We start from the raw sequence: 24,322 nt of genomic DNA on the forward strand, positions 1-24,322 counted from the left end.
TCTTTCGCAACTTTCATTGGTCGTTTTAAGAGACAGGGACGACGCAGCCTGTGGCGCAAAGTAGAGAAGGATCAAAAGAAATGCAAAATTCCATTACAATACCATTTCCTCCTTTCCCTTTTTTAATTCTTCGTTCCTAGGTTCTTCATTTTGAGTAATTTGAAATATTTTATTTGAATTTCCTTCTTTTCATGCTACAGACTTATTTGCAAAGCATAAATTGTGTAATGATAATTGTATATTTCACAGCAATATCCAAAACAATAGAATTGTTTTCTCATCTGCTCTAATTTTTGTCAGATATTATTGCGTTTGTTGTGATATACGTAATTGTTCCCACTCGCACAAATGTGCAGAATATGCTTTAAAATAATGGACATTATGGTTGTATATAAATCAACTATTTAGATTTTATTCTTATAGAAGATTTTACTTTACGAGATTATCAACATAAAATACGTATTTACCAAATGTATTATTGTATGTAATGTAATGAAATAAATTGTACGTACATACATATAGTATGTGATCTCATTTTTATTATTATTCAAATATTATTTGTTATAATTGAATAGAAATTTTCTAACTCTTTAAAGTTAACTTTCCAAGAGTTTAATAACGTATGAACATTAGACAATTTTTTGTCATTATAAATATGGTATGTCAGAGTTTGTATCTGTATAGATTTCTAATTTTTATAACTTTAAATTCGATTGACTTCAAATATTAATTAAGCAATAAAGATTCATTAATTTTACTAAATTAATAAAGAGCTTTACAGTTTTCAGAGATGAATAATGTAATTAATATATTTTTCATTTATAAATATGTATGTATGAGATGATAAAGTTATTAACTTATTGATAAGAAATATTTATACTAGCGGCACCTATCATATTACTGCTGTATTATGGTAAATAAATGTGCTGAACCTGTCGACATGATATAAAAACAATGTGAAAAAATACTGATTTTATTTAATTAAAACAGGCAATCAAAATGTCAGACGAATCAGAATATGATGTAGAACCAGAAGAATTTGATATTTATAAACGAAAGTATCAATTCCTACTAGATAGGTGTGAAGTTTTACAACAGGTTTATGTTTGATTTTGGTATTCTGTATTTTACGCAGTGATTTATTTGTATGCAGGAAATGAAACTATTCATTTTTCAATTATAGGAAAATGAGAGATTAGTTTATCGTATCCAACGTGTTAGAAAACTTCTCAAACGTACAAGAAAGGAAAAAAAGTTAGTTTAATTTCTAGGTTATATATTGAATACTACAAATATATTTATTATTTATTTTTAAAATAATAATAACTAATATACCTGTTTTATATCTTATTATATACCGATAGTATGATTTGTTAAAATATTTTTTTGTATTTTAGATTTTTAATTGATCGTTTGGATCAACATGGTGACCGCTGGCGAGAAGCACCTATGGGAGTGCTTGAAGAAAACAATGTATTTCAAGTAACACCTAAGCCAGAAAAAGCCACAAAAGCCACTGCTCATAATTCTAAAGAAGAGAAAACTAAGAAAGGAACAAAACGAAAAGGTGCAAAAACAGATCCCAATGCTCCAAAAAGACCAGCAAACCCATTCTTTCAGTTCTGTCAAGAACAAAGACCCCGTGTTATGGAACGCTTAGCCGGAGAACCAGAACCAAGCAAACAAGAACTCACTAGACAACTTGCAACTACTTGGAAATCTCTCAGTTCAGAAGATAAAAAGGTATGTACTAACAAAGAAGTCGTTTGCATCTTTCTAGTATTTGAATTAAGATATTTATCGTACATGTTTTTTTAGGTATACTACGACATGTATGAACGATCCAAAGAAAAATACGTTGCTGAAATGCAAATTTATAACAAAAAGTCAGAAGACACGCCAAATCATATGTCTTTAAATATAACATAGTATTTGTGTATTTAAGATAATGATATTTATAAATACGTAATTTATAATCATATATTTGCACATATGTCAATATTTATGTATAGAAAGTCAAAGCAAAGTTTTATAAATAAAACGAACAAAAATTATTTAGGAAGAACATTGTACATTGATTAAAAAAAGCATGTGACCATCACTGATTTCTTTCTAACAATGATAAATTTATGCCTTAAAATTATCCTTCTCCCTTCTAAGGAATGCCATAGTTTGTATTGGATCTTTTTGTTCAGTGTGGTCCATAACAGATTGTTCGTGAACTCGCATAAATGGGTTTGTGAATTTCTCTTCCTGAATAGTGCTTGGCACAGTAGGATTATTCTTTTCACGTTGTATACGAACCCATTCTATCTTTTGGCGAATTGCTTCATTTTCTGGTTCCACATGTTTTCCAAATTTTAAATTATTTCCTGTGTACTCATGGCCACAATATACTTTCTATAAAATATCCAAAATATATCCTTCTTACTTTAGTCAGTGATTATTTCAAACGGAGATCTAAATATAATTATATACTTACAGTTTCGTTAGGTAACGATCCCAAAATTTCTATAAGTGCCTTGTACATTTGTTCTGCGGTACCTTCAAAGAATCTACCACAGCCACCAGCAAAAAGTGTATCACCTGCAGATTAATGTTTATTATCTTTTGATTAACTTACAAACAACTAAGTATGTAATTTATATTTGTACCTGTAAATACTGCTGGTGATTCTTGATCTCCTGTAATGTAATAACAGATGTGTCCGCTAGTGTGACATGGTGTTGCTAGACATCGAACTTGTAATTTTCCAATGTTGAAAGTATCATTGTGTTTTACTTTACATGTTAGTGCCTCTATTCTATCATCTCCACCATATACCTGAAGGTTATTAAATTTTTTACACAAATTTGCATTTCCTCCAGCATGATCCCAATGGTGATGAGTGGTTAAAACTTTTGTTAAGCACACGTTATTTTGTTGAACTGCACACGCAACACTGTCAGGATCAACAGGATCAACAATTGCAGCTTCCTGCGATGCTTCATCGATAATCTTATAAAATTACAAAACTTAATGTTAAATAAATTTCATAATGAACTATCATCAGCATCATTATTATGAAATAATAATAATTTGTAATTTTAAATAGAAATAACAAGTGAAAATTTAATAATCAAAGGAGGAAAAAGTAAAAAAATACCCACTAGATACATGTAATTATCTTGGAGTGCAGGTAATATTTGAACCTTCATGTTGTCTTGATTTATTATTATAGAATTACAATGTCTTGCATAAAAACCATTGGTTGAAATACTTTTGGCTAAAAAAGATAAAAGCGCTTGTATTTAATATTGAAATTTAATGTATACAATAAAATGTATGTGCACTCTATTGAGACTGTATAGTCTGTTATCATATAAAAGTGAAAACATCTATTTCCTTTCTTATCTTTTTCACATGTGCAATATCATTGATATATACCTTGGATCAAACAACAATCTGCAAAATCTATATTTAGACCTCTGAATTAAATTGATATACAATGTAATGTTTAAGATTTAATAGCATATGTAGAATAATATATATATATATATATATATATATACATATATACAATATATTTACAATATATATATATATATATATATATATATATATATATATATATATATATATATATTGTAAAATGATATTTGTAAAACAGTTGTATATTAAAGTATACAGTAATTTTAATATTTGAACATTATATGTATTCCAATACATACAAATATGGAAAGTTATTTATCTTTAATTACTTTATGATTATATCTTGGATAAAAAAATTTTCATATTAAATAAAAACCTAATTTTATATTAAAACACAATATTTATAAAAGTGGAATTTTCCTAAAGTAAAAATATCGATAAAAATCGTAAAAATCCTAAAATCTGAAGTATAAAAATAATAAATTAAAGATAACTACAAGTTCCTTTGAAAATATAATAAGAAAAAGGAATACCCCTAAAATACAAAGATGTTAATGTGTTTTCGAGCCAAGAGGGACAAGCACGATACATTGCATTAAACATAGCTTATTATATTTAATATCGAGACTAAATCACGTTTTTTTGTGCAATAAATTACTTAATATCAGACACTAACAATATGTGCAACGTTACTTGCCTGATCCCTACGTAGTACTACCAAAAAACAACTGGACTCAGCTGATCGGTACGATGTAATTCTGGTAGAAACTGTTATGTTAGGTTACATACATCGTTGTATGAACCATCATCGACACACGAATGTGTACATTTTATATTATAGCATAATTTAACTAAACAGCACTTGTTATTTACTAGTAGAATACAAAGCAATCTTTTTTGCTATTGTCATATGTAAATATCTTCTTAATTTATTTACAATGTCTGCGAGCAGTTCGAAAAAAATAACTGTAGACAATGAAAATCAAGATCAGAAAGAAATAATAACTATAGATGGTGAAGATCAAGGTCTGTTATTGTTTTATGATATTAAAGATAATATTTTTTCAGAAATAAATAAATTTGGAATGTTACGCTTCATGATTGTTATTATTATTATTCATATCAATGTATTTATATATGGTTCTTTGTTATGTTCACATTTTACGTTTCTAAGATTATTTTTTTTATAATTATTCTTTTTTTAGACAATGAAGAAGATGAAATTGCAGTTATTGACTTTGAATTGAAACAGATCGAATATGAAATGCAAAAGCTTGAAGATCGTAAACAGATTTTAACTCAACGTAAGGAAAAGCTAAAGGATGACGCACTTTTGAAAAGAAGTCTCTCTGTATCAAAGAAGGATTGGACAAAAGAAGATTTTAGTTGGTCCAAAGATCTGAGAAAAGCTTTAAAGGATGTTTTTAAAATAGATAAATTAAGAGAATTGCAACTACCAACTATGAATGCAATTATGTCAAATGTAGATGTTATTTTAATTATGCCCACAGGTGGTGGTAAAAGTTTGTGTTATCAGTTACCTGCTGTTATTAGTAAAGGTATTACAATAGTAGTGTCACCATTAATATCGCTCATGGAAGATCAGTTACATGGATTACAAAAACATAATGTAAAAGCTAGAATGTTAAGTGCCAAAGGTAGTAAAGAAAATGTAAAAGTCATAATGAATGCACTGGTGGATAAGAAATCTGATCTTAAATTAATTTATGTTACACCAGAGTACATGGCAAAATCTAATCGCTTTATGAACAAATTGCAAAAAGCCTTTGAAATGAAACGTTTAGATTGTTTTGCAATAGATGAAGTGCATTGTTGCAGTCAGTGGGGTCATGATTTTAGGCCTGATTATAAATTTTTAGGAATCCTAAAGTCTATGTTTCCAGGTGTGCCAGTCTTAGGTCTAACAGCCACTGCACCAGCTAAAATTATTGTGGACATTCAGAAGATGTTAGATATTCAAGGTTGTCTAGTTTTAAGAGCTACTTTTAATAGACCAAATCTATTTTACGAAGTTCGACGAAAACCAACAGATAAAGACACATGCTTAGCTATGATAGAAAATTTATTAAAAAATAGATTTAAGGATAAATCTGGCATAATTTATACAACTACTATCAAAGATGCAGAACAATTGACAACTGATTTAAGAGCATTGGGCTTGAAAGTTGGATGTTATCATGCAATGTTAGAGGCAGACTATAGATCAGAAGTATATTCTAAATGGATATCAGGAAAATACCAAGCTGTAGTTGCCACTATCGCGTTTGGATTAGGTATAGATAAACCAGATGTAAGATTTGTTATTCATCACTGCATTTCAAAATCAATGGAGAACTTTTATCAAGAAAGTGGACGCGCGGGCAGAGATGGAAAAAAGGCTGTGTCCATAGTATTATATAGGTTACTAGATGTATTTAAATTAAGCACAATGGTATTTCAAGATAAAGTTGGTTTACAAAATTTATACAAAATGCTAGAATATTGTTTAGATCAAACATCATGTAGACGTAGTTTGATCGCAGTACACTTTGAAGAATCTTGGACTAGAAGTGATTGTGCAGAAATGTGTGATCATTGTCGGAAACCTAAAGAGAGTAAACAAGTGAATATAGCTCCTTATTGTCGACATTTATATCAATTCATGACCAGAGCAGTACAAAATGAAACCAGATTGACTGCCTTAAAGCTTATAGATGCCTGGTATGGTAAAGGTGCCACAACATTAAGAGTATCTTCTGTACCAATACCGAAATTCACAAGAGAATCAGGAGAAGCTATAATAGGACATTTACTCGGAAACGGTTATTTACAAGAAGATTTTCATTTCTCTGCATATTCTACAATTTCCTATTTAAAACGTGGACCCAAAGCAGCATTAGCACTGGATGATACTCACGAAATACTTTTTAATTATGAATTGCACTAATCTATATAAATATATTATGATCTGTGATATAGTAATAAGTTTTTCATTATCAAAAAGACACATGCCATTAAGTAAACAGAACACCATTTGTAACTTTTAAATGTTCCTAATCATTAACAATATATTTTATGTATATCATTGTCAATGATATTTTATATAGCACTTATGATATCTTGAGTTTAAAATAGTTTGTAAAATGATAATCGTACTCTGCATGTATGTTATACATTTCATACATTTTTATATTCAATAACAAAAGGTTTTTTTATCAGTATTCATAGGAAAGAAAGTTCTCAGAAAATAATAAAAACGATTTTTGATATAAATATACTATTTCATTTCTAAATAGTTTTAGGTAATTTAAGACATATTTTTTAACGAAATTATTTGGCTCATATTTTAAATATACTTGAAACAATCGCTAGTAACTTGGAAATGAAGGTCGCTCATAAAAATATTTTTTAAATGAAATTACAAGTACAGAACACGAGTTCTTTTCACGAAATCGAGAGCAAATAATTCAAACTTAACACAAGGAGAAAAATCAATAAAAACCATATGTACAACGCTAGACAACGTTATGTCGGTAGCTCGGATAGTAAGCCAACCACCAGGTTCACGATCAGATGGAAATATTGATCCTGGATAAGGGGCATCTGTATTCTGTCTGTTGGCAAACACGTTTTACTAAAGTACTAAGCAGCGGGCTGATATTAGATTTGTAATTCATTCATCGTTAGAAATCCAACAATGAAATAAATAAGGAACGCCGCGTAACAGTGATCTATTACGAGTGATCGTAACGGGCGCTCCGCATTTGAGAAAATACTTGGGGTTTTCATTCAAAGTTCGATAATATATGTCTACAACGAATAGTGACGTGCCAATGATACATCTTTCATTCATGAATCCATTCAAGTGAAAGTTAAGTTGATTAACTTTTCTTCAAGAATTTTAAACGAAGGAATGTTAAAAAATGGAATCTTGACGATCTTTGATATTTTGACAAAGAATTTTAACAACGCATTATCTTTGTAGTACGAGGATAATAAAGAACAGGTAAAGACGAGAGACTTAAGTGATTGAGATGCATGCTTCTCCATATGTGTGCACATTTTATCGGTTCTATGTATATATCAAAGCTAATTGGTGTGATAACATGCATGCATGCTTAAATAAGCCTACGACAACAGGAAACATTACAGGAAAAGAAATCAGTTCATTATAGCATTTCGATGCAGGTCTATTCGCGCGCTTCTGCGCGACGAAGTTTCACCACTGCAGTTCTGATGCTCTCTAGAAACACCAAGTATTCCATAGATGTTGTCTAAGAATTGTCAGAAAAAAGAAATAGTGAAACTGAAACTGTTAACTTAATACTGTGTTCTCCAGTGTCAAAAGTCAGATTGTATTCGTACGGATTCGTTATAATTGCACATAATACTTTGTAATCACTTTAACGATCGTCATTCGGGTATCGTTATAACCCCGCGACGATTCAATATTGTCTAAAGGCAAATTTAATCGCACCAACGCAAAAATCCTCGCACCGCGCTCTAATAAAATTTACTAGATGACTTATATGCACCGATCTGCCTTAAAGGAAGATGCCTCTGCCAAATATTCTGAAAAAGGCAAGCAGTTATATTTTAGGCGATTGTAATCAGGACAATCGTCGTACTATGTACCAGGATGGTGAAGCATTATTTTGCAAGAATAACGTATGCGTTCACCCACCAACTTTAATGAGACAGAACTCCGATGTGGTACATCATCCCGGTTATATGGCCATAACCTGTAGGTTTAATAAAAATTCTAATGTACCAACTTTACATCTCAGTTGGATCCCGAATAGCACACTCCGTAAACATCCGACTACGTTAGAAAATTTAAGCGTGAAGAAGCCCGACTGTGCTACTCATCGAGACACCGACATAAGCTCTCACCATTCCCAAATATCAGAGGAAAGTTGTGACTTAAAATGTGAATACGAAAATGCTGAAAAGGTTGACGTTTGTTTAGAAGTAAAGGAACCTATTAATTGCGGAGATTGTGAACGCGTTTGTTCTGGTGGTTTCCCACGAAGTGCACGTCTCGAAGGTGACGATACGAAAAACGATGACGCAGAAAGCATATGTGATCATCAAACTCTGCTTACGTCAGAAGTTAAAGACACTCCAAATGTCAATATCAATCGGGAAACAAACTATCATCGGTCTGACAGTTTATCGTCTACTATACATGAAGAAAGTGATCACAGCATCGGTTTGAATCAATTACGTTCTCAATCTCTGAATTTGAAACATGACGAGAATCAACAGTGCAAAGATAAAAAAGTTTCTGAATCGCATGAAAATGATGGAATAAGTATCGACGAAGAAATGAAATATCCTTATTGTGATGATACTAGCCTGAAAAGCCGTAGCATGTCATTAACCTCTACATGTAGCTTATCGGTCGGTGTATCTTCAGAAGGTATTTAGTTTATTAGCTTGATTATTTTTTTTATTAAACTGTAGTTGTTGTTAACGTGTAAAATTTGTTTCTTCGTAGCTGAAGAAATCCCATCATGGATGAGATCACCTGAACTTTTAGCTTTACAGCATAACCTCACATTTCCTGAAAGTGCAACAGCTTCACCAGTGACATTACGTAGAGCACATAGATGTAGAAGGTTTTCAGTGGATCTCAGCGAAATGAGATCCCTAAGATTGTTTTTTGCTGATCCAGCTTGTACTTCTGGTCAATTAGTAGTTGCAAGTAGAGAAAGCCAATATAAGATTCTACATTTCCATCATGGTGGGTTAGACAGACTGGCAGCTACTTTACATCAATGGCACCAATTGCTTTATCCACGCTTAGATACAGACGCTGAGGAGACACTTCCATATAGGTAGAATCTAATTAATGGAAACACAATTAATGTTTTACTAAATACTCACGATTTTTCTATAATTCAGGCATTTCATGGTATGTCGGCCAGAGGTAAGTCGTGATGAACTACACCCAGAAGAGGGACAAGTACCGATGATTACATCGCTAGCTTGGAAGGATTTATTAAACGAGAGAGGTCAGGTAGAGGATGATCTTGCCCTTCGTAAAGGAATATTTTTTGGTGGACTAGAACCTGCATTAAGGAAAATTGTGTGGCCCTTCCTTCTTCATTGTTATTCATATCAAAGTACCTATGAAGATAGAGAACATATTGATGCCATTCGTAGACAGGAGTATGAGGAAATACAAAAACGTAGACTGAGTATGGGCCCAGAACAAGCAGACCATTTCTGGAGAAATGTGGTGTGTATTGTAGAAAAAGATGTTGTTCGTACTGACAGAGGAAATCCTTATTATGCTGGAGAGGATAATCCAAACATTGAAATAATGAAGTATGTTTGTATAACAATAATCATTTAATTTTTTAATTTATATTTTATATATATTTTATACTATTATGCTAATTTTCAAATATATATTGTTACTATTAACACTATCGTATTTTACTTTTTACAGAAATATTCTGTTAAATTATGCAGTTTATAATGCCCGATTAGGGTATACTCAAGGTATGTCTGATTTATTGGCTCCTTTATTAGCTGAACTAAATTCCGAAATTGAAGCATTTTGGTGCTTTGCTGGCTTAATGCAAAGATCTGTGGCTGTGTGTACGCCTACTGATGTAGATATGGACAGAAATTTGTGTTACTTAAGGGAATTAGTTAGAATAATGGTACCAGACTTTTATGCACATCTACAAAAACATACGGATGCCCTGGAGCTTCTATTTTGTCATAGATGGATACTCTTGTAAATACAAATTTTATAATTATAATTTATAATTATTACAATATTATAATTTATAATTATTTATAATTATTATAATTATTTATAATTGTATGCAGAGTTATTTCTAATAATATATATTTTACAGATGTTTAAAACGTGAATTTCCTACCGAAGTAGCGTTAATAATGTGGGAAGCTTGTTGGGTAAATTATTTAACCGACCATTTTCATCTATTTCTTTGTCTTGCTATAATGTGTGTTTATGCAGATGATGTAATAGCTCAAGACCTGAGAACAGATGAGATGCTTTTGCATTTTAGTTCTTTAGCTATGTATATGGATGGAAATCTCATATTGAGAAAGGCAAGAGGCCTACTTCATCATTTTCGTCAACTTGTACGTTTACCATGCACATTAGCAGGGCTTTGCCGACAATGCGGCCCTGGAATGTGGGATAGCACACATGATCCCGTTATAGAATGTGTAGATCATAATGATGCACCCTGTCCATACTTGAACAATTATGAATAACGACCTAATTTAATGAAAGTGAGAAAAGTATCCTATTGTTAAAGCTTTCAAATTATTCTTACGTTAACTAATCAAATTAAATGCTGCTCCGATATAACATAAATAAGTTATATAAATCGCAGTTGATTAAATGTTGTAAGTAATAACAGATGTTAATGAAAGTATAATATTTGACTCACTGTTTGTACGATTACGTAATATCATGAATGGAAAGGACATATATTTATATTATCACAAATCTTATTTGCGTAACTTCATAACTTATAAATGCTAATTCAAAAATACGTGGCAAATTAAGTTTGGTAATCAATAAGAAACGAAAGACATATCTTAAAATTTAACATTCAACTGATTCCAATTTAAAGAAATTACAAAAGGTTTTAATGATGATGTATCTACAACTTCTGTAAAACAAAAAAGTATTCTGTACTAAATAATTAGGTAGGATTTCAACGATTATGACGAGTTTTAACCGAAAACCTGTAGTACAATTAAAGACTGATGACCAAAGAAGAATGGAGTAGTATAAGCATTTCGGCTTTGAAACCTCCAGACAAAAAGAAGCTTTTTCACTGCACAAACATTATGCTATTTATTTAACACGATTAAAAATGTGCCATCGTTCAGCTTTCAAATGCAAATTTCACGAGTTGTGATCTGAAAATAAAAATCGTATCCGATATCAACAAAAAAGAAAATCAAACGTAATTCGATGTAAGTATCGCGTAAAAATTTATTATAAGTCCGTTTAAATTTCTTGTGGTCAATTAATGATACACGTGTTCACTTTGGGGTATTCATTTATGCGATATTTTTAGTATCTTTCTATAAAACAAATTTCGATTTATTGCATATTCATTATAAATAATCTACTATCTTTTAGTATATAGTACCTTGAATTCTTTTACATTCAACATTTTATAGTAAGCCTGTAACGATGATTTATACATAGATGATATGTGTAAACGTCTTTTACTCACCGATTTTTTTTACCTTATTCTGATAACCCAAAGTGTTTTTGCTAGTCTATTTGCTCACAAAAGTATAAAATCGAAGAAATAATTCGTTCTATATTTCAAATTCTTTGATCTTTTTTTGTATAAAATAAACATTCTCCATTGAATAAATGTATACGGAGACAGTGATTTGTATGATATCTTACAACTTAAGGAAACAAACTTTAATTATGATAATCGACAGAGTTGTGAAGATTTCATGCAAATAAAATAATGCTTTTACTGTGCCACCTTATGTTGTTAGACTATTACAGAGAAATCTATTCGTGTTAAAATTTCTTCTGCTAAGTATAATATATAAGTAATGTATGAATAAATAGAAATATGTATATACAGAATATATTAAAATATAATAGAATATATTATGTATGTACAAATTATATATATATATATATATATATATATATATACACATATGTAATGAATATATTCACGAATAACATTAATTAGTCTATTTGCTATTCGTGAATAGCGAATAAATCGAATTTATTCGTGACATCTTTCTTCGTTAGTCAAAATATACTTTCGCCGAACTGATTGCTGTAACTTTGCTGTTACATTCGCCCGGCACTTCTATAAACATTTTAGCGAAAAATTTTTTCTATAATACATGATTAATGCCGTTTGAATATTAAAATGTTCAAAATCAATTAAAAAACGTGTAAACAAGAAATTCACCTTATGAAAATTAGTATTGCTTCGGCAGAGATAGTAACATTGAGTAACTCAGTGAAATCAATGATATCAAATTTACTTTATTATAGTTTTAGTAATATTAGTCATTAGTATTAAAGGATGATTTTAAATATGCCCGTTTATTTTCTTTTAAATTAAAAATATATGTAATATAATAGATTAATTATCTATATATCGTATACCTTAATAGTATACAATTTTGTAATGAATCTCTTTAATTGCGATTTAATCTTAGTCAGAAAATGCTTAAAATTTGTTACAAATATAAGTATTGTGTGAAAATTGTAAATACTTCTATTGATATTTTTTCGATGGTAAACATCGCGTCCTTACCTTTGCTGCCAATGAAAAATTTTGAACGTGAATTTGGAGGCATCCCCAACCCATCCAACGTATAAAAAAACATAGTTAGCCTTCATGTATGCTCTATGCGCCCACCCGCTAATGATATTAAATCATGCCTTCTTTGATTGGCTTCAACCTTTGTTTGAAACATTTTTTGCATGAAGCCATGAAGTAAGGTTTTCACTCTATATATATAAAAGTAAATCAATATAAATTTATATAATCAGTTCTTTATTTTTCTGTTTATTTTTAGAAAATATATGTGTACACATTTTATATATTTACATGCTATATTTGTATAAGTACACGGTATGAGAGGCATATTGCAAATACTTTGTTGGCAATTATACACCATATACATATAAAAATATGTTCTGTGATATACAAATCAAATTTATACAATCAACAACAGTCATCTAATCTGCCTAATATTTTCTATGCACATAAAAAATAAAGTATGTTAGAAAATTTTTAAAATAAATTCTTTCTTGATGTATCATACAGGCCTTCAATAGTTTTGCACATCCATATGTTTATTGTACAAGTCTACAGATTAAAATATACCTTCATACCGTTGAAATAGTGGACAAAATATTATTAGTTGGCCACCAAATATCACTTAGTTGAAAGACATTTATGTACAGTAAAAACTGTATTAAGAGTGGCATATTCTCTATTGAATAAAAATATACAAAAGATATTATATAAAAGTTTACAACATAAATTAAATGTATACATTCGGCTTGTACGAGATTAATCCTGACTTGTGCCAGTGTATTGTCAGTTTACTATGACACATTGTGCCATAATGTATTCTTATTATCATAATTAGTATTATTATCACTATTAATACCATATTTTCTCTTATATGATGGAAAAGATAATATTCTAATAATGATGCCAAAGTGTGAACAGTTGAATGAAGGTATCTTATTATCAAGGACAATTGCTCAGTTGCTCTACCTTACAACAATTATTCTATAACACATTTTAAATAATAAATATTTACTAATATTTTAAAGGTACTTTTTCTTCTCATTGGTAACTTATTATTTGAATTGTTGTTAAAAGTTCCATGTATTTTAAGAATGATTTTAATGTAAACAATAAAATCACTAGTATCACAATTTTCCTTTTACATGTAGTAAATGATCAATTTCAAATCCAATGATATTACTTTAGATATGCTCTAGATTTCGCAGATCCAAAAGACAAAACAATTCAAGTATGCACCATTATGTGACTCCTCCCTCTTTTTTAAATCCTCGATTTAGTATTTCATAAGATTTCTATCCTAAAGGTACGCTTATAGAATAGAAATGTATTTGTATAAAATTGACGGATACTAAAATCATGCAAGCAATGGCCCAAATTATAACAAAAATTAGCCAACAATTACTAGAAAATGGGCTTGCAAATTTATTGACGACACCAAGACCTATAAGTCTATTTGTCTTTTGTCTGGCATAATATACCAAAAACGTTGGAATCAAATATTGAATTCCTGCTCCGGCATATGATCCCGTAATTCCCACTAATATCGATAAGTCTTTGATACTCATAGCAATCATATACGGAGGCAGTATTGCTAATATTGGGAAGACAATTTTACGAAGACACAAATGAGACGTATCATCGCTGAGGAACAATGATTGTAGATTATTCCTAAGGGTGATGGCTATGATAGGAAAGCTTGTACTTAAAGTAAATACTGGAAAAAGCGACAAAAAATATTCTATAAGAATAATAAAAATATTGTTACTTTTGGAACAATCTCCAGATCCGCGGGGGCTAAAATCTAAAGTGTAAAGATCGTCCAAATGTTCAAAAGCGAATGCTCCAGTTAATGCCAGTAGGAGATAAAAAGATGCTATTAATAAATAGTCCAATGCCAAAGATCGGGTCAAAGTAGACTTATTTGCGATTGGAGCGATCAATGCAGGTAAAGAATGGTGACACATAAATGAATAAATGCAAGCACCAAATAAACTAGGTATACCTGAAATATGCATATGCAACAAATTTATTTAGTTAAATACTATATATATATATATATATATGTCGGGTTTACATTAGAAGTAGGGTTAGGGGCGTGAAACGAATCTCCATTTGGATTACACATTGTCGTTATGCGATAAAGATGACATTGACTAGTGCAAATACGATTATTACAGAATTTGACAAGTAACCGTGGTAATTAGATACTCGAGAAGCTAATGACAATGATCCTAGGTTCAATAACGAATCCGCGGTCGACGGGGTGATGGATGAACGTGCCCGCAAAATCTAAGTCGGACTCTTTGTTAAAACGGGGAATATCCACCGAGCGTAAAGACGCTAAGTGACTCACTAAAAACGACCTACGAGAGAATGACCCTCCGTCGCGATAATGCTGCAGAGGAAAACTATGATGGGGTGTGTCTAAGGACACGAGATCGTCGGATTCGTCGAGGATAGCCTTCGTTCAGAAAGTGAGGAAAAAAGACGTTGCTGATAATTGGTCAATTTCCATGTTGGTGGCTAGAAAAGGATGCCAGCCGTCCTTGAGGGAAGGTTGCTAGCGGGAAGCGTCGTTCGTTGAAAAATAGATCTCCCCTATCTTTCCGTAGTTGGGACAAAGACTGTTTGTCTGTTTGAAGGACTTTAGGTAACTAGATCTTAATGTTTATAGCGGCCCTCAGGCTAGCTGAACATGTACTGTGGAGATGCGTCGGCATCTGGTAACCATCATACCCGAAGAATAGGGTCTGCGTATGGCGAGCCACGGGACAGAAACCGTTGGAACGTTTACTGTCGCGTGCCGCTACAAATATTTCTTTTAAGGAGAGCTATAGAATTACTTCATACCTTTGTTAGACAAAGCGTTCATCCCGTGACCGCGGCTACGTTCGGCGACTGGTTGTCGCCTCGAGCCCAAGCTCATTATCACAAATCTCGAACAAATACAATCGGATCGAATGACGACAATTGTTTAATTACGCCTATGATAGAATCTAGATTACGGTGTTAAGGGATTTTCCCGAAGTTCCAAAGGGAAGGCTTCGATGTCCTTTCATCTCCGACATATATATATTTTTATAGTTATGTGGATAAACTTACCCATGATATTCGCAGCTGGAGGATCTCCTTGCGCACCGTGAATGATTAAATTTTTTAAAGCATATACAATCATGATAGTGAATGCAAGCCATCGCATTCCTGAAGTTAAGAGTTGAAGATATTTAGTCTTTTGAATATTAAAGAATACAAAAGGACCCAGCAATAATATAAATATAGTCTGAAAATGATACTTATTATCACTGTATGAGAAAACAATAATTGTTGAGGTATATACCAGCAACTCTGTTTATACATACAAGGAACATTCCATATGCATCTGCCCGATCCAGAGCAAATTCTTCCCAACACGGTTCAGTATCTGGTATTGTAGAATTGCATGTAAAATTTGCTGGTTGATGAGTACAAACAACGTCAGCTAAGGTTTTTGCAACAGCTGCTCCATATATACTTAAATCTCCATAAAGATATATAGCAAAACATAAATAGAATAATGTTGTACCAAATTTATTAAAAAAAATTGATGCCATTTGCCCCATTTCTATTTTATCACGTATTACATAATATCGGTATGTCATGTCCGCACAATCAGGACTACTTGAAAATGGTGTAACAAGAGGTGTATCTTCAGAATCTGAATTTGAAGGACCGGATTCACCTAATGTTTGAAGTACCTACAATTAAAACATAACATAAAATAGAACATATTTTAAGTAAAAATGATCTCAAATGGCTAACAGAGCAGGATATATAGCCTATTTTATATAAAAAATATAATGCTATTAAAAAGAAAAATCATCATAGACAGCACAACATAGGAGAAGTCTAAAAACCTCAGATTCTGACTCGTTGATAGATGAATCTTGAGAAAGACATACACGTTTCCGATGTTGAATGTGTCGCCATGCTACTATAGCATTGGCAGATGCCATTACCTCGATCACAAATGTAACAGTGATAAAACTGTAAAAACAAAAAAATATACACATATATAATTAAGTCTTGAAACTGATTAATTAAAGTATACAGATTTTATAGATATACCTTATAAATGCTAGTATTAAAATAACACTTAATCCAAGAGCCCATCCTGCCTGACTAAAAACAGCGGGTAATGTTAAAGCTCCTGTTCCAACAATTAAGTTAAAAACGTATATAAGACCAACCTGAAATGCACATTAATAACAAAACTACATATATATAGAAAACAAAAGTCTTAAAATAGCAACAAGTCATTCATTCGATAACCGAGAAAGGTTTTGTTTACGGTCAAAGGTTATGTGATATCAGAATATGTCAAAATTATAAAATCTATAACACCGATTATAAACTTACCCATGTCGAATATTGATCACTTGAATTTTGCTCGGGCATTTTGATTGAAGTTATAGATTAGAATGAAAGAGTTTGCTCGAGCTTACAGGTACCACTGCCATGTATCATTGACCTAACTATCGCTTTGTACTTTTCCAGTGATGATTCGAGAGCAACTGTCCTAAGAACGTACAAAACGTCAACACAAAGTCTCTTTGTTTTTCTCCTCCTTAATCTACTATATACTCTAGTTATCTTATTGTTTAAATATAAACTTATCATAAATTTTACTCATTTGTTATTAAGGACTTTAGAATTAAATATTTACCGTGCAAAAGATGCGACAATTAAAATTTAAATTTAAATTCATATCAAATATATGTATCCTTCCTTCCATTTGATAGTATGCGTCGCAGCTGATTTTATGAGTCGAGTGCATTGTGCTGCCATCTAATTGCAATTTAAATATGATCACTACAAAGGCAATGTAAATATTGCAGCTATTACTGCTACACATTAAAATTATATGCGCTTATTATTATCATATATATGTATAATATATATATCTAAATACTTTGCAGTACCTATGTTATGACACTGTTATCTAAGTTAAAATCTTTGTCATTTTGTTCAGTGAATAGAAGACTATCACAATTCGATGATGTAGCGAGTTTATTAAAAATTGATACATAATTATGAGAAGTTACCTAAAAAGAACTTACTTTACAAATAAGATCATTTCTTCATTAGTTGGAGGTTGAATCGAATATTTCATAAAGCAGTATTATTAAATATATAAATACAATATACTGATAAAATGCCTCTACTATGAAATTTTAAATAAAATTTGATGACTCGAATAATGGCATTTTTACAAAAAGAACAGATACCACTTCATTAAAAATAATTTTTATTCGACCGAAAATATAAACCTAATTCTTAGTGTAATATAAACTTTTTACCACAAATCTTACGTTACAATAATGAATAACGCCAAACGGTACAAAAGCTACGTTATATATAAAACTACATGAATTCATGTTAAATGAAATAAGTGATTAATTTCCTTTTTTTCTTTCTAGCTCAGATTAACTACGATGTACTGGATTGGAGATCAAGGACACAATATCCAGTAAAGGGTATTGGATAACTGTAATCTTAAAAACACAAAAGTCAAAGCAATAATGTTTTTAAGAGTTTTATTTTATAATCCCATAAGTCTAAAGTAGTCTTTAAGATGTGTACGTGAATGGTCTTGCACAATACAATGGGAATAAATTATAATACTTTGGCTACGCTTGCGGGGTCGAAACCGTGTCTTTTTTATTCGTTTGAGCGAGCGTTTGTAGGATATTTTTCTGGGTCAGCGGTCTCCCCCATTATTAAAAAAAAAAAAAAAAGAAAGGAAAGAGCCATCTTTTCCCTCAACGATCGGTAACATTAAAAAAAGATTATGATTAATAAGTCGAAGGCCTATCTCCGCTAGGAATGATGAATTCTAGAAAGACTGACACAAACCTCGTTAAATATCGCAGAGTAAAGTAACGGAATGCATTTAATTGGAGGACACCAAATTAAAAGATCTTTCGTGCATTAAGGATAATCACAACGGCTCCATACTGCATCGGAACGATATTCCGAAATAATTTATATAATAGTTTACCTTCAGCTCAAACTCGCGAATATTAAAAATTGGCAAATATATAGCATGTTCGAAAAAAGGAAAGAACATATGATTATTTCGATTGTAGAGTGAAATATCGCGATGACAATAAGAAAGATGTTTTTCGTGAGGGTGGTTAGCTAGATGCTACCATAGGGAATATTATCTGAATGTATAATACAAAGGACTTGATAGAATAATAAAGTATTCAGAACTTCGGAGAGTACACAAAAGACGCAATAGCGTCCAATTAAATGATGAAAAAAATAGAGCAAAGTCTTTTAGAACTGTTCCTGCGCTAATTAGCGATTTACTACTTTCATTCTGCATCATTCAATTAGACATTACTATATCTTAAAACTGATCTCCGAATGTCTAAATATCTCTTTTATACTATTGAATCCTCTGAATTATATATCCATATAACAATACCTATGGTCGAGAAACGAGACAGAGGCCGCTCTCGGGATTTGGGGAATGATAATATGCAAGAGATATCAAAGATGTGCTTAGAAGCACTTCCTGTGGACGATGGATGGTCCAGACTCGTCGTATTCTTGTTTGGAAATCCACATTTGCTGGAAGGTAGACAAGGATGCAAGAATAGATCCACCGATCCATACAGAGTATTTCCTCTCAGGTGGTGCGATAATCTTGATTTTCATAGTGGATGGTGCTAGGGCAGTGATTTCCTTTTGCATTCTGTCAGCGATTCCTGGATACATGGTGGTACCTCCAGAAAGGACAGTGTTGGCGTACAGGTCTTTACGGATATCGACATCGCACTTCATGATCGAGTTGTATGTTGTCTCATGAATACCGCATGCTTCCATACCTAGGAAGGATGGCTGGAAGAGAGCTTCAGGACAACGGAATCTTTCGTTACCAATGGTGATTACTTGACCGTCTGGAAGTTCGTAGCTCTTCTCCAAGCTAGAGGATGACGCAGCGGTTGCCATTTCCTGTTCGAAGTCGAGGGCTACGTAACAAAGTTTCTCCTTAATGTCACGAACAATTTCACGTTCGGCCGTGGTGGTGAAGGAGTATCCCCTTTCTGTGAGAATCTTCATGAGGTAGTCGGTCAAATCACGGCCAGCCAAGTCCAAACGGAGAATAGCATGAGGCAAAGCGTATCCTTCGTAGATTGGTACAGTGTGGGAAACACCGTCACCGGAATCTAATACAATACCGGTAGTACGTCCAGAAGCATATAGCGAAAGTACAGCTTGAATAGCGACGTACATAGCGGGGGTATTGAACGTTTCAAACATAATCTGTGTCATCTTTTCACGGTTAGCCTTCGGGTTGAGGGGCGCCTCGGTAAGGAGTACTGGATGTTCTTCGGGAGCCACTCGAAGTTCGTTGTAGAACGTGTGATGCCAGATTTTTTCCATATCATCCCAGTTGGTGACGATACCGTGCTCAATCGGATATTTCAAAGTAAGGATACCTCTTTTTGATTGAGCTTCGTCACCAACATAGGAATCCTTCTGTCCCATGCCAACCATGACACCCTGGTGGCGTGGTCTTCCGACGATAGATGGGAAGACGGCGCGTGGAGCGTCGTCTCCAGCGAAACCGGCCTTGCACATACCGGAGCCATTGTCAACTACGAGTGCAGCAACTTCTTCGTCACACATGTTTGGTTTATTGAGTTATCTGCAAAAATAACAAAGAAAGATATTAATTACTTGATTATAATTCCTTTTTTTATTACAGTTTTGCAGTACTTTGTTATGACGTTTGTTAATGTTAATTATTGAATACGAAGTTAAAAGATGCTATAAACTTTTAGTTAAGCTATTAAACATATTTTATAATTTCACATCTTATATACATATTCGCATTTACGATCCATACGAATAAGTACAAATTTTTACGATTTCTAAGAGAATTTTCTATTTTACGCATAAATTATTGTTAAATATAATAAAGGAAATCCAGAGTTCAACTAATTCATCATTCACATGGATAGATATTTCAAAATGTAGTCTCTATAGTATTCAAATAAGTTCTAAAAAAGCGAAGCTAAATTATTGCTTAATTTCGTTTTAAATGCTTGATAAAAATTAAACTACATATAAAGATGCACTATGAAATCATTCATGACATATTACCCTATAATCAGGATAGTAGATTACAAAATAGCATGTACTGTGAAGCAATATTTTAAATATTTTCAAGATGGCGTTCAGCGACACGTAGCATTATACTATCGCGATAAAAATTAATTATCTCAAATAGAACATTCGATGAGCATAGACACAAATATACTCTATGTATTTTTCCATATCAAGATAAGTATCATTGAAAAAGTACGTAATCTTGACGAACTTTTTACTGTCCTGTAAACCGCCGTTAACTAGAACCGCACCCTGCCCCGCCCTTCCCCGGCATTAAACGGTCAATATCCGACATGATTTTCAAAGAATAAATCCTTACAGTGCTAAGAACATAGAAAATTGACTACAAGCTTTACTCAGTTAACTAACAGACATAGGAAAACTATCCTTACTCCAATAAAATACAGTCTTGAGATACTTCGAGCATATTTTACATTCTAAAGATTGACATCTTCTCGTAAAAAGAATTCGGTTCTTTTTTCATTCACATGTAATGCGTCACCGATACTTATAACTACTTTTACTTGTAACTACACTATCCTATAGTGCAATTGAAAAGATGGAACACAGAACACACAAAATTTGACACAAGCGTATCTTAAGCCTAACACCACCCACTTCTCGATTTGGAAATCCACGCTCGGATGTACGATTTGTCGATCAACTATTCGCCCACGCACTAATCTCTACTTGGTTGCACTGAAGATTCTTAAATTCGTTTGAACTTCGTATCGTAGAATGTTATCTATCACTGGACTTAGGATGTGATGACTTACGTTTTGCGTTTCGTATAAAAAAAGTTATGTACAAGTTAGGGAGCTCGGGATCTTTGGATGTGACACTGCCGCACAACCGACCGATCTAGCACCAAACACAGAGTGTAGCTGACAGCCGGCTTGCAGTGTATTATATGAACAGAGTCGTTGTTCGGGGTCCCCACCACCAAGCAATCGGCCAATAAAGGCAGGACACCCTCGGCCAATCCTGGCTTTCTTTACCATATATGGAAGTGCTCTGCCACGGAGGGGTTTACCCCCTCCACCCCCTATCTGCCCTTCTCCGACCGTTTGAAGTGTGTCTCACCACCCTTCGTGAATGTATCTGCCAAATTGACCGAACCGCACATCTCCGATCTTGCCAATGCTTCCCTTCCTCTCCCCCACGATACGTAAGTTCTGTTTCGACCATATTCAATGTCACTCGATATTTTTATACATCAAAATAATAAATAATTAGTTTCGACATTTCTTTTTTTTAATTCAATTTGGGTATTTCTCGCCGACCCTTATTAAATACAAGACCCTCGAGCAAAGGAAACTTTTTAATATTACAATTTACATATCCGAATATTAGTAACTTCATGGTTATTATAAAAAGATACTTTTAAGAATACTTAATATACACTCAACTCTTTGGCTCAATTTCGACTGCTTTTATTAGTCTTTATAAAGTACAGTTTATGTAAATAGATAATTATCTTCTCTTCGTTAGATAACTATGAGAATGTGTAATATTATACTTAAATACTATTATTTTATACATGCTTTTAGAAATGGTTACGATTAACTTCAAAGAGTGATAACTATAAATATTCGAATTAGGGTATCGTACAGAAAATAGATACGCTATAACAATTTCTTGCACCTAGCATCCTAATTTCTCAACAGATAACAAATTTACGTTGGTATTTCATGCTACGAGTAAGCATAATCGCAAGTTAGTGCTGTAACATCCGAACTACAGAGTACTGCTATTAATAAACGACCACGTCGCGACCACCTGCCTTACAGTGCGTACACGTCAGGAACCACTTGACAACGACAACCTGTCGGATCGTCCCGGTACGTTCTCCCTTTTCAAGATAATGCTAGTAGAAACAAATTCCCCAAAGAAATAGGCGCTATATCGAGAAAAGTCAGAAACGGAGAGAGCAACGCCCTGCCATCATGGCTGCTTATGAACCGGCGTTTGTCCTCGATCTTTTCGCCGTTAAGATTATGACAGATCGCCGTGAAACGCGCTAAATTAATAACAGTGTTGAACTTAACACGCTGAACGGTACAGTACTTACCTTTTAGAATTGAAGGTAACCAACAAAGTACACGATCGTTGATCGGCAAAGAGACACCGCAAGAATACTATCGGCACGACGAAACGAGACTCGAGAGCCGCGAGTTGCGAACACTGTGAGTGAGCAAGATCGTGGCCGGTACCGTGTCATGTGGACTCGCTCAAAGGTATGGTCGGTATACACGCTGTAAATGTTCCATATTACCTAACATATTTCCTATTTGTTTCCTCTTATTTTTTAAATTTATGCATAATATAAAATTAATTGAACGATGAAAGTCTGAAAAATAAGAAACTCAACGATCATCTGTTTATTTTAAAGTTATATTTTTCAATATCATGATAGTTAGTACACCCCTGTTTCAGAATGGATTCGTCCGGCTTCCCCACCACTTGGATTCACAGCTCTTGCCATATATGGGCATAAAACGAAAGCGGCTCGCTGATTGGTCGGTTGGCCGGCTGCCGGCTAGATTCTCCAAATGCCGCTTCAAACTGTACGATACGGGGAGCATAATGCCTTCTGGAAGCGTACACTAGCTAAGGGCTTTCCTGACTAACCGTCAGAGCTGTTTGTAGTAGTAAACGTATCAATACGTACGAACGTATATGTGAAGATTATCACGTTCTTTGTGTGCGCGTGCTAGCGACCAGTACCGGCAGTAGGTATGAGTCAGAAAAAGTTTTGTTATATACTTTGGAATGGTCAACATTTTTTTTCACTTGATGCAAGTCGAAACAGTTGTCATTGAGATTTAATGATCCTCTACTCATTCGTAAGCTTTCATGGAAATTCCTATCTGTGAAATAATATTACGAAGTTCGTCAAATTTATGTTACGAAATTTAATGAAATAGGAATCATGTTACTAATCCCGGGACATTTTTCACCTAATCATCTTTTACCATTGATTTCTTAAATTTGAGGAAAACGTGAGAGAACTCTTATTCATAGGCCTGATCTTTTGTTCCAATTTTATGCTAAATTCTTTCCACAAGAGAAACTCGTATTTCTTGATATATATATAGCCTATTTACTGTCTTGTTTACTTAAAAAATTATTAGCAAAAATCATATTTCTATCGCATTAGTTGTAATTACATAACATATCTTGGCACTAGATTTATTCCTTAACCAAGATATGGTATGATTATATTTGAAGAAAGCGAATCTTCGAACGAGAAAGGGTAACAAATTGTCTTTCCGTAAAATTTGATAAAATAATATTCTGCCTTTACAACATAGTCAAATAGAATAAGCTGGCGTTAGTAGAAGGTCATTGATGATTTATTTCCAAAAAATTCAGTTACTGTGTCACTTTCAATATTAATGAATGTTAGTGACTCATATTGTAGTAATAATCTGCAT

General features: G+C 32.8%; 6 protein-coding genes across 15 annotated transcripts; 3 read left to right on the plus strand and 3 right to left on the minus strand.

The window, feature by feature from the left end:
* The first annotated feature begins 918 nt into the window (after window positions 1-918).
* LOC138182204 (uncharacterized) lies at window positions 919-2,065 on the plus strand. Its single transcript, XM_069117804.1, has 4 exons — window positions 919-1,098; window positions 1,184-1,254; window positions 1,398-1,743; window positions 1,819-2,065. Exons 1-4 carry the CDS (start codon window positions 1,000-1,002, stop codon window positions 1,927-1,929), a joined length of 627 nt encoding a protein of 208 aa, XP_068973905.1. The 5' UTR covers window positions 919-999; the 3' UTR covers window positions 1,930-2,065.
* Window positions 1,763-8,152, minus strand: LOC138182160 (hydroxyacylglutathione hydrolase, mitochondrial). Of its 5 annotated transcripts, XM_069117787.1 has the most exons (6): window positions 3,945-4,086; window positions 3,150-3,265; window positions 2,914-2,997; window positions 2,655-2,823; window positions 2,483-2,586; window positions 1,763-2,400 (listed from the first exon to the last, which is right to left on the minus strand). In XM_069117787.1, the coding sequence occupies exons 1-6, from the start codon at window positions 4,012-4,014 to the stop codon at window positions 2,128-2,130; spliced, it is 816 nt and encodes a 271-aa protein (XP_068973888.1). In that variant the 5' UTR covers window positions 4,015-4,086; the 3' UTR covers window positions 1,763-2,127. The 5 variants fall into 5 exon arrangements, with proteins under 5 accessions (XP_068973888.1, XP_068973893.1, XP_068973889.1 ...); XM_069117792.1 differs by lacking the exon at window positions 3,945-4,086 and adding an exon at window positions 8,096-8,152 and having other exon boundaries at window positions 2,655-2,997; XM_069117788.1 differs by lacking the exon at window positions 3,945-4,086 and adding an exon at window positions 4,109-4,246 and having other exon boundaries at window positions 2,655-2,997.
* On the plus strand, window positions 4,020-6,508 carry LOC138182122 (ATP-dependent DNA helicase Q1). 2 transcript variants are annotated; one of them, XM_069117722.1, is made up of 2 exons: window positions 4,020-4,156; window positions 4,617-6,508. In XM_069117722.1, exon 2 carries the CDS (start codon window positions 4,676-4,678, stop codon window positions 6,356-6,358), a length of 1,683 nt encoding a protein of 560 aa, XP_068973823.1. In that variant the 5' UTR covers window positions 4,020-4,156; window positions 4,617-4,675; the 3' UTR covers window positions 6,359-6,508. The 2 variants fall into 2 exon arrangements, with proteins under 2 accessions (XP_068973823.1, XP_068973814.1); XM_069117713.1 differs by lacking the exon at window positions 4,020-4,156 and adding an exon at window positions 4,302-4,437.
* Window positions 6,976-12,026, plus strand: TBC1D16 (TBC1 domain family member 16). Of its 2 annotated transcripts, XM_069117701.1 has the most exons (6): window positions 6,976-7,417; window positions 7,600-8,833; window positions 8,912-9,251; window positions 9,319-9,744; window positions 9,869-10,162; window positions 10,287-12,026. In XM_069117701.1, exons 2-6 carry the CDS (start codon window positions 7,966-7,968, stop codon window positions 10,669-10,671), a joined length of 2,313 nt encoding a protein of 770 aa, XP_068973802.1. In that variant the 5' UTR covers window positions 6,976-7,417; window positions 7,600-7,965; the 3' UTR covers window positions 10,672-12,026. The 2 variants fall into 2 exon arrangements, with proteins under 2 accessions (XP_068973802.1, XP_068973794.1); XM_069117693.1 differs by having other exon boundaries at window positions 6,976-8,833.
* A 936-nt stretch (window positions 12,027-12,962) lies between these two features.
* On the minus strand, window positions 12,963-17,544 carry LOC138182133 (transmembrane protein 104 homolog). 3 transcript variants are annotated; one of them, XM_069117743.1, is made up of 7 exons: window positions 17,428-17,544; window positions 17,121-17,280; window positions 16,830-16,951; window positions 16,619-16,748; window positions 16,085-16,459; window positions 15,828-16,005; window positions 12,963-14,727 (listed from the first exon to the last, which is right to left on the minus strand). In XM_069117743.1, exons 2-7 carry the CDS (start codon window positions 17,157-17,159, stop codon window positions 14,018-14,020), a joined length of 1,554 nt encoding a protein of 517 aa, XP_068973844.1. In that variant the 5' UTR covers window positions 17,160-17,280; window positions 17,428-17,544; the 3' UTR covers window positions 12,963-14,017. The 3 variants fall into 3 exon arrangements, with proteins under 3 accessions (XP_068973844.1, XP_068973851.1, XP_068973834.1); XM_069117750.1 differs by having other exon boundaries at window positions 16,664-16,748; window positions 17,121-17,542; XM_069117733.1 differs by having other exon boundaries at window positions 17,121-17,532.
* A 737-nt stretch (window positions 17,545-18,281) lies between these two features.
* On the minus strand, window positions 18,282-23,097 carry LOC138182149 (actin-5C). Of its 2 annotated transcripts, none has more exons than XM_069117764.1 (2): window positions 22,957-23,097; window positions 18,282-20,421 (listed from the first exon to the last, which is right to left on the minus strand). In XM_069117764.1, exon 2 carries the CDS (start codon window positions 20,400-20,402, stop codon window positions 19,272-19,274), a length of 1,131 nt encoding a protein of 376 aa, XP_068973865.1. In that variant the 5' UTR covers window positions 20,403-20,421; window positions 22,957-23,097; the 3' UTR covers window positions 18,282-19,271. The 2 variants fall into 2 exon arrangements, with proteins under 2 accessions (XP_068973865.1, XP_068973874.1); XM_069117773.1 differs by lacking the exon at window positions 22,957-23,097 and adding an exon at window positions 21,662-21,813.
* Window positions 23,098-24,322: the final 1,225 nt, after the last annotated feature.

This window comes from Bombus flavifrons, chromosome 1, assembly GCF_040668555.2.
Source record: "Bombus flavifrons isolate JBK064 chromosome 1, iyBomFlav1_principal, whole genome shotgun sequence".
In the NCBI taxonomy this organism is placed as follows: Eukaryota; Metazoa; Arthropoda; class Insecta; order Hymenoptera; family Apidae; genus Bombus; species Bombus flavifrons.